This window comes from Anthonomus grandis, chromosome 1 (assembly GCF_022605725.1).
Source record: "Anthonomus grandis grandis chromosome 1, icAntGran1.3, whole genome shotgun sequence".
Classification (NCBI taxonomy): domain Eukaryota; kingdom Metazoa; phylum Arthropoda; class Insecta; order Coleoptera; family Curculionidae; genus Anthonomus; species Anthonomus grandis.
Genome location: NC_065546.1, coordinates 41,128,242 through 41,143,737, shown reverse-complemented (window position 1 = coordinate 41,143,737; position 15,496 = coordinate 41,128,242). Strand labels below are relative to the sequence as shown.

General features: G+C 33.4%; 1 protein-coding gene across 1 annotated transcript in view; it reads left to right on the top strand.

The window, feature by feature from the left end:
* Window positions 1–6,727, top strand: part of LOC126742055 (5-oxoprolinase) — a 144,588-nt gene extending 137,861 nt beyond the window's left edge. The window contains exon 20 of the mRNA XM_050448583.1: window positions 6,133–6,727. Within this exon, the coding sequence (XP_050304540.1) occupies window positions 6,133–6,291 (159 nt within the window). The 3' untranslated portion in view covers window positions 6,292–6,727. The remainder of the gene's footprint in view (window positions 1–6,132) is intronic.
* Window positions 6,728–15,496: the final 8,769 nt, after the last annotated feature.

Below are 15,496 nucleotides of genomic sequence, written 5' to 3'. Positions count from 1 at the left end.
TTTATTATTTATGTTACATTTCTGATTGTCAGTGATTTTTGAAATTGGGATTAGCATATTTATACTGCTCTAGGTGATGCTGATTTAGGGTGGTTTATAATAAAAATGGAAGCGATGAGGCGGCTTTATAGTCAAATATTAAAATTAGCTTTTAAATTACCGTGTTATGAAATTAATTTTTTTTGATCAATTTACCGTCAAAGTTTATGACATTTTTAAAAGCATGTGATTTGAAATTATTTTTCACAGGTATTTACGAATTTCAAATGATTTGTTCTAGATATGATTTTCTTTTGCATGTAAAAGTAAAATTTTAGTTTTTCCAAGCATTTAGAGTAATTTTCGAAAATATTTTTTTTTGGAAAATTTTTCTTATTGAAATATTTAAAGACATTTTAAGTTCTATTTCAGACATCATTTACTATATTTTTATTAAGGGTTTCAAGTATTCTTCAGACACATAATCTTAGTAATATACACTACCGCTCAAAAGTATTTGCCCACCATATGTTCTTTTTAATATTTTAAATTAGATACAAAAGTCTTATCTTTATACCTATATTTAGATTGTATCTCTTTTGTAAATTGCATATATGCTTAAACAGCATACCTATCAACTATGGTTCATTGAAAAACATGCAACATAAAAATATGCACTTCTTCTAAAAAACTAATCTGTTTACAGCTCGTTTCCGATGAAATTTGAAACATTTAAAGGTGTTTAGTCTTCAAGAATTGATTTTGTCTAACATTAGTAAATAATTTCGCTTGTATATTGATGATTGTCACCGTTTCTTTGCTGGTTTTTTATCATTCTTTAAAATTGCTAAAACAAAAGAGTTATCGGTAGAAACCAAAGGTATTATCATTGGACTTCATAAGGCTGGAAAGACTAACCGTCAAATTTCGACGGATTTGGGAATTTCAATGCGGACTGTCGATTATAATGTTAGGAAATTCACCAGAGAAGGGACTATTAGCAACAAACCTCGATCGGGAAGGCCAAAGGCAACAAGTTCAAAGGAGGATTAAAATATTATAATTACAAGCAAACGTAATAGACGCCTTACCGCCCCTGAAATCACAGCAAAAATCAACAAGGAGCGTAAAAAAGCGGTCAGTGTTTCGACAGTAAAACGGCGACTTTATAATGCTGGTCTTAAAGGACGTTTAGCTGTATTAAAACCGCTACTGAAGAATGTTAATAAGAAGAAAAGACTTGAGTGGGCCCAATCACACAAAGAATAGACTATTGATGACTGGAAGAAAGTTCTCTGGAGTGACGAGTCGAAATTCGAGGTTTTTGGAATGAAAAGGCGAGTTTTTGTTTGCCGTTATGCCAATGAAAGGGACGCTGAGAACTGTACGGTGGCCTCAGTTAAATACGGTGGTGGTTCGGTGATGGTGTGGGGTTGTTTCTGAGGATCTGCAGTGGGGGATTTAATTAGAATAGAGGGAATTCTTCAAAAAGAGGGTTACAAAACAATTTTAAGTGACAATGTACTTCCTTCTGGTACTCGAATAATTGGGGAAAACTTCATCTTTCAACATGGCAATGACCCCAAGCACACGTCGAAATTATGCAAGCAATATTTAGGTCAATTACAAAGGCGACATCTTCTGAAAGTTATGATATGGCCCCCACAATCACCGGACCTCAATGCTATCGAATTACTGTGGGATGAACTGGATAGACAAGTGCGAAAGTCATGCCCGACATCAAAAGAAGACTTGTGGAGGATCACCCAAGAAGAGTGGTACAAGATACCTCAGGAAACTTTGGACAAATTAATTAGAAGACTATCGAAACTCTGTGAAGATGCTATTAAAAATCGAGGCGGACATGTAGATGAATCCAATATTTGATTTTCTTAAATTTAATTAATTGAAAAATGTATTGTTTATATTCATTTTGTTATAAATAAACCGTTTCATAAGAGTAACTGATGGGTTTATTATTTTTAGTTATAACTTTAAAACAGTCATATGTGGGCAAATACTGTTGAGCGGTAATGTACTTTTTGAACGCATTTAAAATATTCCTGTTTAATTTTTTGAAGTCTTAGATGTCATTCATGTAATTTTTTCAGGTATTTAGTATATCATATTTATATATCGTTGGCTTGCTGCAAAAACTCATTAAGTCAAAAATGATAGTTTCTGGAAAAATCAATTATTTACTAATGCCGATGGTTTAGGTGGTTTTGGGAAAAAATAATTTTGTAGTTTTTAGTTTCCGGCAATAAAATATGGTTTTGTGTGTTATTTCAAAGCTAACAGTAAAATAATAATGAAAAAGTAGTATTTTGTTAATCAATAATAATTGGAAAGATTAAAAATTATAAAATTTAAAATGTGACTAGTGAGTTTTGATTTTATTTGAAATATTGTCAAATTACTGCCTTAATGAGTTAATTTTTATAAATAAACTTGATGTTGAAAAACTAGTATACTTTTTTTGGTAATATACCTTTTTTATTAAAAAAAATACAAAACCTAATAATACATTTTGTTAAACATAATGTAACTAAGAACTAAAACGTCTCCCCGTCTGAGTCAGAATATCTAGGTTCAGGAATTACATCCTTCAATATTGTGCCTATTGGCAGCGATTTATACCAATCATGGTACTCATTAGCTATCACTCCTTTTTAGCATAACTTTAAAAGGTCTTCTTTTTTTTAACAGATATTGGCAGCATAGTTTTGTACAACTTGCTTATTTTCAAGGTACTATAGTCAATTTTTTGAGTGGCTCTCGATTTTCTTTCAATATTAATGCTTTTATATTCACCAAAATAATCATAGCGGTATTCAAGAATACCAGGCTGTATTTTCTGAAATCTGAAGCACTTTACTTTCAACCAGTTTACTTTATCATTATTACAATCAGTTGTCTTATTTCTAAATAAAGTCTTGGATAAATCCAGTAAATTAAGAAATTCATTAAACCTAAACTCTTTGGTGATGAATGGATCTCCAAATTTATTTCGGTTACGTTTGGATCTAGCTCGTTTAAAAATACTTATCCAGTCATGGACTACATAAACTGGTCGATATTTTTTCTCTTTTTCAATGCCACTGTGCATGGAATCAACATTCATGTAGCTGTGGCCACTTTCTAAGAATTTATGCTCTATGATATCAACCGCAGTTGTTTGAACAATATAAAGAAATAGAGCAGCAATATTCTGGTTTCGGTTTTGTCCACCGCATGTATCCGAATATAAGGTTACGTGTTTTACTTCCGGCTTTAAGCCTATAAACCATTTATACAGTGATGTTCCAATTTCACAGCTACCTCGCTTTCCATGTAGTTCAGTCCATGCAAAGCAGTATGCTCTGTTTGGTTCTGAAGGTTCATAAATAGTTAAGTTATAAGTACATATTAATTTTTCGGATGTAATACATCGGTGAAACATCGGAATATGGAATCTGTAACACAGATTGTAAGTCGAACGTAACCATGATAAATGCAGAATTGTCTTCCAAAGCAGCTTTATCAATTTCTTTTGATCGGGCCGCTTCGTTTTTCTGAGTAATATGATTTTGGTATGAACCTTCCAAGTTACAGCGGTCTTGAATGTTAGAATTTTGATACCGATTACAAGTTGCGCACTGATCTTTTTTTGGCTTAAAAAAAGAAATATTATAAGATGTGCAAAAAATGTTTCTATATGCATGGGAAGAAACTGATTTAAAATTATTCTTTAAACAGTAGGCCCGGTATAGGTCGTACATCTTTGAGATTGATAGCTTACGATCTAAATGGGACAATTCGTATAGTATTACAAATTTATGTTAAAAGTAGTAAATGCAGTATTATTATTCTGAGAATAATGATACTGCATTTGCTACTTTTTGTTTTATACTCATAGGAAAACTCAATTTTTTAAATATGGAATTAGGGTATCATGAATGCGTTTTCTGTCAGTTCCCAGTACACCTTTTTGCCCCTGTTTGGAATAACAGGATTCAGGTCTGGTTGATTAAATTCTGTAAATGTTGTATTTCTGATCCCGAGAAGTAGGTGTTCAAGCATTAAGCCAAGCGTTTCCTCATCGGTTTTCGTATATTCTTTATTAAAATTTATGCACGAACCAAGATTCTATTGCGGCCCCTTGGAGTCTTGTATATGCTGGTATTTCAATTAGGTCTCTGTATAGTTTCCTCCATTCTTCTTGTTTTGGCTTTTTTATGGCATCATTGTATCTGATTGTAAGCTTTGTCTCTATTGATTCGATTTCTCAGTTTTCTTTGCTCTGTTTAAAAGTTTTCTTACTGTTCCTCTAAGCTTGCTTAGTTCTTTGTCCACGACTGTTCCCTACCTAGGAATTGTTGGAGGACTCGATTTTTCAAATGCATGTCTGATAGTCTCTGGAACTGACTCCGTCAGCACTTTGAGCTTCAGATTGTTTTTAGCCTCCAGTGGACCAGGTTGCCCTTACGGCGGAGGTACTCATATGCCACTATAACTGCAATGGCTACCTATACAAAATAAGCTTATCCGACACAAACATTTGCAGATTCTGCGGTCAGGAAGAGGACTCTGGTCACAGTGCAAAAGGCCACCCGGGGTCAGATCCCCATTGCATCACATTACATTTCATTACATTAGATATTTCAGAAATTTGTTATGATTTTCATGATTTTTAATGATTGAATTTTTTTGTTTCATTTTGATTTTTGTTAAATATTTTACAGGATATTTTTAAAAAGTTTTGAGGTTTTTGGAATGATCCAGAGATTGAAACAAGGAAAATTTGATGCCATTTTTCTTGAATTTCTAACATTGGACATGACTTTGCATTTTATTGTAGGAACCTGGACGCAGTGTGGAATTTATAATTTGCTTTCCAGATGATGGACGCCATCTTTTATGTCCTAAACTGTAGTTTTTTTATGTCTTTCTGGTTGTTATAGTAAGAAAAAAAAACCTTTTTCTTTTTTTTTATTAAAATTGTTACTTATATTTTTATTTAAGCACAAGGTGGATTTATACAATTCAGTGAGAGATTTAAAGTGGACTGTATTTTTGTGATTAAAAGTAAATGTGGAAAGGTCGAAAAACCAGCCTTTAAAGATCCTTACCTTAAGGTATCTGTATCCGGCTTCAGCAGGCCTGCTATGGACTTCTTGGGTCTTCTAATTCGGGTTTAATTACTAAGAGTGGTTGCGGGTTTGATAAGTAAATCACGATATGTGATGCGGCAAGATTAAGACAACAGGTGCGGACATAAAGGTATAGATTATGACACTGGAATCAATGCGCGATGCGTAAAAGTGCTAACAAGGAAGTAAATCTTCTCTCTGGTCTCCGTTCAGCACAAACCAAAGGAATTTAAAAATTTAAAGGCTATCATACATGCGCAAATTTGTTATTGTTAAGGCTTAGAAAATATTAATTAAATTGAATATAATAAAAGGAGAAAATTAAATTAAAATGAAATGGTTTGGAGAGAAAAACAAATAAATATTAAGTATAAAAAGAAAAAAAACTAAACTATTTGGACGTTTACAAACTAAATGTGGACGGACCACTTTCTATATGTTTTTTAATAAATTCCTTATGGCAGTCTTATTATATTGCACTTTATAATATACAGCCTCGGATTTTTTTGTGTGATTAATATTCGCGTTAAGATTACTCTGAAATAGGCTTCAAATTTTCCGCCAAAGTCAAAAATCTACTTCAAAAAAGCTATTAAACCTTAAATTAATTCATAACTCAATAATTAAACATCACATATACGTATAAATTTCAATTTTATTCTATTCAGCAAATAGCGTAATATATCTGCAACTCAATTCTGTTTGGGCGCAAAAACCGTTTTCACCTTAACACTCTAACGTCATTAATCTTGACAAAAGGCAGTGCTGCCCAAAATTCGGACGACGAGATAACGTATTATATGCATTTCCGTTTTCGAGGTTATGAGATGATGAAGGTTTTACCCAGTCGGGGCAAGTAAAGCGAGCAAAAGCTCTTCCTACTAAATGGTTTTGTTCATACGTAACATGCAAATGCTAGTAAATCGTTAATAATTTGCTTTGCTTTTATTACCTTGATTAAATATTGTATAAAGTTGCTTAACAAAAAAGTTTTCTTTTTTAATAATTATATTTATTTCAGGATACATTCAAATTACAAACCCCAGGGGGTGGAGGTTACGGACCCGCGGGATTATCGAAACGACCGGTCGAAGAAGGAACATCGTCGGAGGGCGCCAAGAAAATGTTTACCGAACGTGGTAGCGTGTTTGAATATAGAATGGCGCAAGAAGGGGCATAATTATTGTTTAGGTTTAATTATCTTCTATCGATTACGGTGGCTCCGGTAGCCTTTTGTTCAAAATTTTAATCATAACATTGCAGTAATCATAACATTGCAGTAGTAGTAAAACGAAGTCATCCAAAACAATTTTTTTTGTTGGGTTGGTTTTTCCATTATTTAAAAAAAAATGTATGTTAAAAGTTATGAATTTAATTTGTTTTATTATTTAAAAATAAGATAAATATAAGTCTAAACTATTTGAATACTACCTAAGAAAATGCGTTTCATATCACTTTTTGTTATACATAGCGCATAAATAAGGCTCCTTTACTCCTTCCTTAATGCTTAAATTTCGCTATTTCAAGCTTGCAAGCATAAGACAATAAATAAATAAATAATTACTTTTATTCAAAAACAAAAATTTATACATTGAATAAATACTTTATGAATATTACATTTTGGTTTTAATGTAGTTTGAGTCTGGCCCAACTCTAGCATGAAGGTAGTCAACTGAACCAGATAAAAAACGCTGTAATAATATTTTTAGATTTATCTCCCTATAAGTCGGTCCCTTGACTCAAAAATGGAACATAGCATAAATCGCAGGGACATCTCGTTACATCTCATGAAATCTTTGAGACGCTTTCGGTACAGTGCAGGCCATAAATGGGATCATTCCAAGTTGATCTTATAGACGTCATTTGGATAGTATTATAAACGTACAGGGTGGGCCAATTTAGACGTTTTCTTATGGGAAGTCATGTCCCTGTTAGAGATAAAAAAATTTTGACCTCCATTCTCCGGGCTCAAATTTTAAAAGAAGTTTATTGAAGCAAATGAAATTTTTCTATGGCAAACAGTTTGGCCGCTAGAGGGCGTTTCTGAAATTTAGTCATTTTCGGCTATGGCTGTTGTGTTTTTAAAGATAAATGATTTCTGTAAAGACTTTCTTATAGCACTTTTAAGCGCTTAACATGCTCATGATATTTAAATTTATACAGGGTGCTTCATTATTAAATTTTTTTTTTTTTTTTTAATGGAATGCATATTATTTTTTTGCATTTTCTTATAGCCCTTAAAATTCCCTTTTCAAATATATATAACACTAATAATCTAAATTTAATAGTTTACGATATATAAATAAATTTCTTAAATATTAAAAACACGTAGGTAATGACTCGCCATTTTAATCGCGTAAACGGAAGAGTAGGCGTGTTTTAAACTGCTATAAGTGAAGCTTAATATTTACATAAACAAACTTGTTTTTATAATCTATGTTTTCCTTTGTATTTATATTTTGATATTAGAATCCAAAAACGTATCAATTTTTCAAAAAATTCCATATGATTAGATGTTTTATCAAATATAATGAGAATTTAAGGGCCTGCGATATCAACGTCCTTATTAAAAATAAGTGCAGTTATTTAAGACACTCAAAGATTAAAAAAGGACGTTATAGGTTCTGTATTTTTTATTTGTGATACTTCAGTAAGCGCTTTTAAAAATCAAAAGTAAATTAAACAATAGCTCCTATTTTATTAAATATTAATTATATTAATGGACAAATACAGTTATAAAAACAAAATAATACTGTAAAAAAAAAAGTATTTATTTATTTATTTATTTTAAACTTAGAATATGAACTAACAAACAAAAAGTAAAAACCAGATTTTATTTTTTTATTGATATTTTAACTAAAACTGCAACTCTATATATTACGTACTTATAACAAGTGTTCCTGATCAATGCACCAGCGGCTACGTTTTTCAACATTATCAACAGCGTTTCTTAATTCAATATTTGTTATTGTTGCAAATGCATTATGTAAAGCTTCTTCCAACATTACTCTTGAAGCAATTGGCTGTTGATATACCAAGTCTTTTATTCTTCCCCAAAGATAAAAATCTAAGGGTGTTAAGTCAGGGGATCTAGGCGGCTAACGTATTGGACCTTGATTTCCTCTCCACTGCTCACCAAACTGCTCATTTAAATAATTACTGACCACTCTAGAATTGTGCGGTGGCGCACCATCCTGCTGGAAAAATATAGGATGCCTCTGCTGGGCTAGAGGCAATTCCTCTAGGAAGCGCTCAACTTGCGTTTGCAGAATTTGTAAATATCCCTCTGAATTTAACTGTCCATCATAAATATAGGGACCAATAAATCTACCACGAAATATGCCTACCCATACACTAAAACTGTAACGGCCTTGATTTCTTACAGCCACCGTTGCGTGAGGATTTGCTCGAGCCCAGGTATACCTATTATACCTATTAAAAATGCCTGCACTACTAATCGATGCTTCATCCGTCCAAATACAATTGTAGCCAAATGTTGTATCTTGACCACACTTTTGCAAATACCACCGACAGAATTCCAATTTTCTATCACGATCCGCAGGAAAGAGATGATGAACTTTTCGGGTTCGATAAGCTTTATACCTATATTTTTTTTAAATCCGTCTTGCAGAGGTCCTTGGCACACCAGTTTCTACTTCCAATTTCCGGGTGGATAGATTAGAGTTATTTTCAATTGCGCCCAAAACTGTTATATCCAATAGTTCTTGATCGTCATTTATATTATTATTAGCATTTCTTCGCGGTTTAGCAAAAGAACCAAAATTAATAAGGTTTCTTTTTAATTTCTCAAACAGCGTACTATGTGGCTGCCCCCGTTCTGGATATCGTCGTTGATATAAATTACAGGCCTCTCTTGCATTTTCATTATATTCAATAAAACATTTAATCATATCGAATTTTTCATAGTTTTGATACATTGTGATTATCACATAAAAGAAATACAAAGTAAAACAGATTATGAAAATAAGCTTGTTTATGTCAAAATGACGTAGTTTTAGGCGTTTTAAATGGCACGGCATTATAATTTATTGATACTTAAGAAATCTATTTATATCTCCTAAACTAATGAATTTAGATTATAAGTGTTATATATATTTGAAAAGGGAATTTTAAGGGCTACAAGAAAATGCAAAAAAATAATATGCATTCCATTAAAAAAAAAAAAAAATTAATAATGAAGCACCCTGTATAAATTTAAATATCATGAGCATGTTAAGCGCTTAAAAGTGCTATAAGAAAGTCTTTACAGAAATCATTTATCTTTAAAAACACAGCAGCCATAGCCGAAAAACGAAAATGACCAAATTTCAGAAACGCCCTCTAGCGGCCAAACTGTTTGCCATCGCAAAATTTCATTTGCTTCAATAAACTTCTTTTAAAATTTGAGCCCGGAGAATGGAGGTCAAAATTTTTTTATCTCTAACAGGGACATGACTTCCCATAAGAAAACGTCTAAATTGGCCCACCCTGTACAGGGGACTTATTGGCTGCCAGTGGACGTATAAGTGACAACAATATTTACGTTTTTTCGGATATTGTTTAGAATATAAAAGGGATGGTAGAAAAACTATAACAAGCGGTATATTTTATAAAAAATCACTTAAATTTTAATATTGTACAGTTACGATTTCAATATTTTTTCGTATAACTCGTGTAATTTTTGGGTTAAGCATTACTCTTTCTAAAACAAAAAATTATTACTTGCATGAGTTTTTATTCTTGAATGAAATTCTTTTGCATCTTTAGACATTTTAAATATAATTCAGATTAACCTTCTTGCAGCACTATACTGTGGCAACTTAGAATGAAGGTAAAGTTAAGGGAGTCTAGTTCAAAGTCTCCAATTATTTATTACAAATAATTAGTTGCCGCTAAGGATCAAACTTACCAAATCTAAAAAGAAAATGGAGGATGCAGAATGCTGCGCAATGAACTGAACGTTCCATCCCTAATGTGCATTACAATAACAGGGAGAATCGACGACAACAGCGACCTCTCCATGCCATGGAGTATAATGTTAAATGGAACAATTGGTATGGTATTACAAATTTACGTTAAAAGTAGCAAATGCAGTATTATTATTCTGAGAATAATGATACTGCATTTGCTACTTTTGCTTTTATACTCATAGGAAAACTCAATTTTTAAATCTGGAATTAGGGTGTCATGAATGCGTTTTTTGTCAGTTCCCAGTACTCCTTTTTTCCCCTGTTTGAAATAACAGGATTCAGGCCTGTGTTGATTAAACTATTTCCGATCCCGAGAAGAGGGTGATCAAGTATTAAGCCAAGCGTTTCCTCCTCGGTTTTCATATATTCTTTATTAAAATTTATGCACGAACCAAGATTCTATTGCGGCCCCTTGGAGTCTTGCATAGGCTGGTATCTCAATTAGGTCCCTGTATAGTTTCCTCCATTCTTCTTGTTTTGGCTTTTTTATGGCATCATTGTATCTGATTGTAAGCTTTGTCTCTATTGATTCGATTTCTCAGTTTTCTTTGCTCTGTTTAAAAGTTGTCTTACTGTTCCTCTAAGCTTGCTTAGTTCTTTGTCCACGACTGTTCCCTACCTAGGAATTGTTGGAGGACTCGATTTTTCAAATGCATCTCTGATAGTCTCTGGAACTGACTCTGTCAGCACTTTGAGCTTCAGATTGTTTTTAGCCTCCAGTGGACCAGGTTGCGCCCTGATATCTCTTTATAGAGACTGCAGTTCGTTTTCGTCGAAGTCCTGTAAATCCTCGGTTTTGTGTCCGCAGATTCAACCTTTACCAGTTCAAACTTTATATACCTGTGATCTGATAAATTAGGTTCGTCAGATACGTGCCATCTTGTCACAAATTAGAACAATTACTTTTCTGCGGCGTACGTTGACGAATGACAGCTCATTCCCCATATTAAGCATATTTAATACGCTGACTGCCATGACATTTATATAAAAAAAATTCTCAGACGCCACTATGTCAAAATTGAAATAATTAGTCAAAATGGCTTACAAATCAACATTTTTAATATTATATGTTATATTTATTTTTTTTTTGTAAAAAAAACGACTTTCGAGTTATCTCGTGGTCGGGCGTCTCCGAGCAGAAGTTTCTTGCGGCGCCCAACCACGATTTCAAATAATGCACAAAGTGCGAAAAGTTTCTGTGAAAACTAATATAATAAAGGACTACAATGCACGAATGTCAGGTATTGACTAGTCCGATCAAATGCTAAGTTACTATAGCGCAGTAAGAAAAACCATTAGATGGCCGAAAAAGATTGCATTGCATATTCTCGAAATATACAGGGTGTCATTGAAATGGTGTAAAAAAATTCGGGGGGTGATAGTACTCCTAAAAATTTTAAAAAAAGTTCCTATAACTATAGGGCGGAAAATGCATATTAAGGAAGTTAGGGGCACTGAAAGGGTAAATTTAAAAAACGGTTTTTTGAAATTGTAGGCTTAAAAAACGAGATAAAATTTCGAAAAAAAATCCTCTGCCATAAATTTTGACCCAAAATCAAATGGTGATACTGAAAAATAATTTGGAAAATCGGAAAGGGTAGTTTTTGCAAGGGTAGGGGGTTAATTCGTGAATAACTTTTTTTAGGTTATTTTTTTCGCAACGTGGGTTCATTTTTTAAAAACTACATACTTTTTCCTACAAAAAAGGTACTCTTGTTACACATCGCCCAGAACGATGGTTTTCGAGAAAATTGAAGGCAAAAAGTTTGCTCTGATGGGTTGCTAACTGGTTAAACAACATAAACCTATGAAAGTTATGGGGTTTCAAAAGTAAACACGTAGTTATTAAATAATTAATTGAAAAATCTAAATTTTATGATTTTTAAAACATCTTATTGCTTTAAAAAACGAAATAAACCAATTACCAAAATTCCTTATTAAAATAATGCATTTCTTAATTCATTCATAGTAAATGTTCAAAGTGACCACCATTCATTTCAATGCAGACATCTGCTCTTCTTCTCCATGATCTGCGTACCCTGTGGAATATCCCTGGGGTTGTACGAATTTGATTGGAACAGTCGATAATGCGTTGACGTAGTTGCTCTTCAGTATTAATCGGCACTGAGTAAACCAAAGTTTTCAAGTGGCCCCAGAAGTAGAAATCTAATGGATTAAGATCTGGTGATCTTGCTGGCCAAGCTTGTGGACCACCACGTCCTATCCAACGCCTCTCAAAAACTTGGTTTAAATGATTCCTCACCGCTAGCGGAAAATGAGCTGGTGCACCATCATGCATAAAATACGTGATCTGCCTTTGTGCTATGGGAACTTCCTCCAAAAGTGCTGGTAGATCATGTATTAGAAAATTAAGGTAACTTTGACCATTTAGCCTAAAATGTTTATTATTATAAATAACAAGCGACTTTTCAAAAGGTGTCAAATTAACCTCGGGGGTAGAAAAAATGGTCCAATAAGTCTATCGCCAAGAATTCCCGCCCAAACATTAACATTTGGTACTCGCGGTGTAAACTAGGCTAATGAATCAAATAAGTATGCATTTAATAAGGAATTTTGGTAATTGGTTTATTTCGTTTTTTTAAAGCAATACGATGTTTTAAAAATCATGAAATTTAGATTTTTCAATTAATTATTTAATAACTACTTGTTTACTTTTGAAACCCCATAACTTTCATAAGTTTATGTTGTTTAACCAGTTAGCAGCCCATCAGAGCAAACTTTTTGCCTTCAATTTTCTCGAAAACCATCGTTCTGGGCGATGTGCAACAAGAGTACCTTTTTTGTAGGAAAAAGTATGTAGTTTTTAAAAAATGAACCCACGTTGCGAAGAAAATAACCTAAAAAAAGTTATTCACGAATTAACCCCCTACCCTTGCAAAAACTACCCTTTCCGATTTTCCAAATAATTTTTCAGTATCACCATTTGATTTTGGGTCAAAATTTATGGCAGAGGATTTTTTTTCGAAATTTTATCTCGTTTTTTAAGACTACAATTTCAAAAAACCGTTTTTTAAATTTACCCTTTCAGTGCCCCTAACTCCCTTAATATGCATTTTCCACCCTATAGTTATAGGAACTTTTTTTAAAATTTTTAGGAGTACTATCACCCCCCGAATTTTTTTACACCATTTCAATGACACCCTGTATATACATAACGCTTACTTGCTGTTTCGTAAATCGACCGGAAGCAGAATAAAATCTTTAAAATTTAGAGAGATGTTTGTGTCTACTCTTCTCGGTGATAAAATGTCCAGCAGCGTACAGCAGCGGGATTTTCATTATTTGGAAGGTATACCACCAACCGAAAAAAAAATCGACCTACATGAGCTTGCCGTGTATGTACTTCGAATAAACTTCGACGAGAAACACGTTATTTCTGTCCTGTCTGTGAAGAAAAACCAGCCTTGTGTGGAAAATTGCTTCAAGGACTACCACCTAAAGTAAAAACGACTAAACAAGATTTTTTAGACAATTTTTTTTATTATTTTTTTTTGTAAACTTCATATTATTATCCAAACTATCTGTAAATACTAGCAATTAAGTTTCCCTATTTTTAAGGCACAGTTTATGTTTTTCCGCTTTTTGTTAGAACTAAAAACAGTTTTAATTTTTTTTTGTGTCACTGCATTTTGCTTCCTCTGTACTAAACAAGATGAATATATAATTTAAAAATGACGCCACAGTGTGTTTTACTGGTCTATTGCGAGTGCCCAGCACCACAAATTTCAATGCAAATGCCACGAGTCTACTTGTACTGGGCGCTTAAAAGAGTAGTCAAAACCGAGATAACTCGTGGCTGGCGACTGGCTATAGATTGCCAACCACGAGTTATCTCGTGCTTGGCAGTCAACGTGTTAAGCCCAAGGCTGCACAGTAATCTAATAGTAACTTACCTCCTTCTTTCTTTTTTTCCACTCCATGATAAATTGAAATTGGCGGTTAAGCTGCCTGTACTGCGAACATGCGGCAAATACTTACTATCTTTGAAATTAAAAACCAAATATTATTCTACAAGAGTCTAATATAAAAGTGTTTGCCTTACACATTCACCCCCCATGGTATATGCTGACATGATATTCGTGTATGGTTTCTGCAATGGTACCGTATTACGTGCTGTTGATGAATGCCAACATCGTTTTCCAAATCGAAAAGTTTTTCAGACAGTTTTTGCAAATGCTTAGGAAACAGGAATGTTTCCAAGCGTAAGAATTAATTCTGAACGAGAGGCCGGACTAAATGGTGAAAATGTTCTGAATATGGCTAAAGAGAACTCGGGTGTAGGTACGAGGCGGATTACAAAAGAACTTCGATTAGCATCACATGTGGTCGTTTGAAAGACACTTAGAGAAAACGGTTTTAAGCCTTTCCATATTCAACCGGTTCGACATCTTCAAGAGGGTGATTATGGCTTAAAAGTTCAATTTTCCGAATGGATCCAAGAAAATCGACATACATACATTTTATTTAGCGATGAAGCTCATTTTACCCGCAATGGAATTATTAACCGACACAATGAACATCGGTGGTCAGATGAAAATCCTCAGGCCACGTTTCTAAAACGAAAACGAAACTTTCAAAATCGATTCAGTGTTAACGGGTGGTGTGGAATGCTGAACGAGCAGTTGTTCGGTCCTTTGTTGGTCCTGTTTGATGAGCGTCTTACTGGAGAAGAACGGTTGAGAATCGGTTTAAAACATATGGGTTAATTTATCTTATTTTGACCTTCTGAACAAAATATTTCCCTTTCCTCCCAAAACACCCTGTACATTGAAAAAAAAACATTTTTTTCTTTGTGTTTAAGTGTTTTAATCTTTAGATTCTCCCATTACTCTTAAATTTTGCCAATACGACTATGTAAATTTAATCCGAATAGTTGTGCATCAATTTGACTGTCTTTCACTGTATCCAAATGAATTGAAAGCTGCGGTTAAGCTGCGTGTTATTGCAAAATGCCGCGAATACTTTCAAAATATATTCTTACTACTGTGTATACTGGTTCAATAAGTACGTCATACCCATTTAGTACATGCTTGACATGTAAATAAGTATGTTTTATACCTTTAGTTTGATGTTTCAATCTTCTAATTGTCGTCCATCGTTTTATAATTATTATAAAGGGTGTTTTTTTTAGAGGTGGACAACTTTCATTTGGCAACACTGTTTTTTATGATAGCCGACCTGACAGTTCTGGGTTATTTTTAGATTAGTTTGGTTTGGCAATTCATCATGAACAGACTGACGCCGGAGCAACGTTTCCAAATTGTTCAAATTTATTTTGAAAGACATGGTTCTATTCGAGAAACACATCGGGCATTACGTGAGTTACATAGAATGTTGAGTGTGGTCAAAATATTAATAAAAAAGTGAGGATGATTGGAAAAAATACAAAACTTT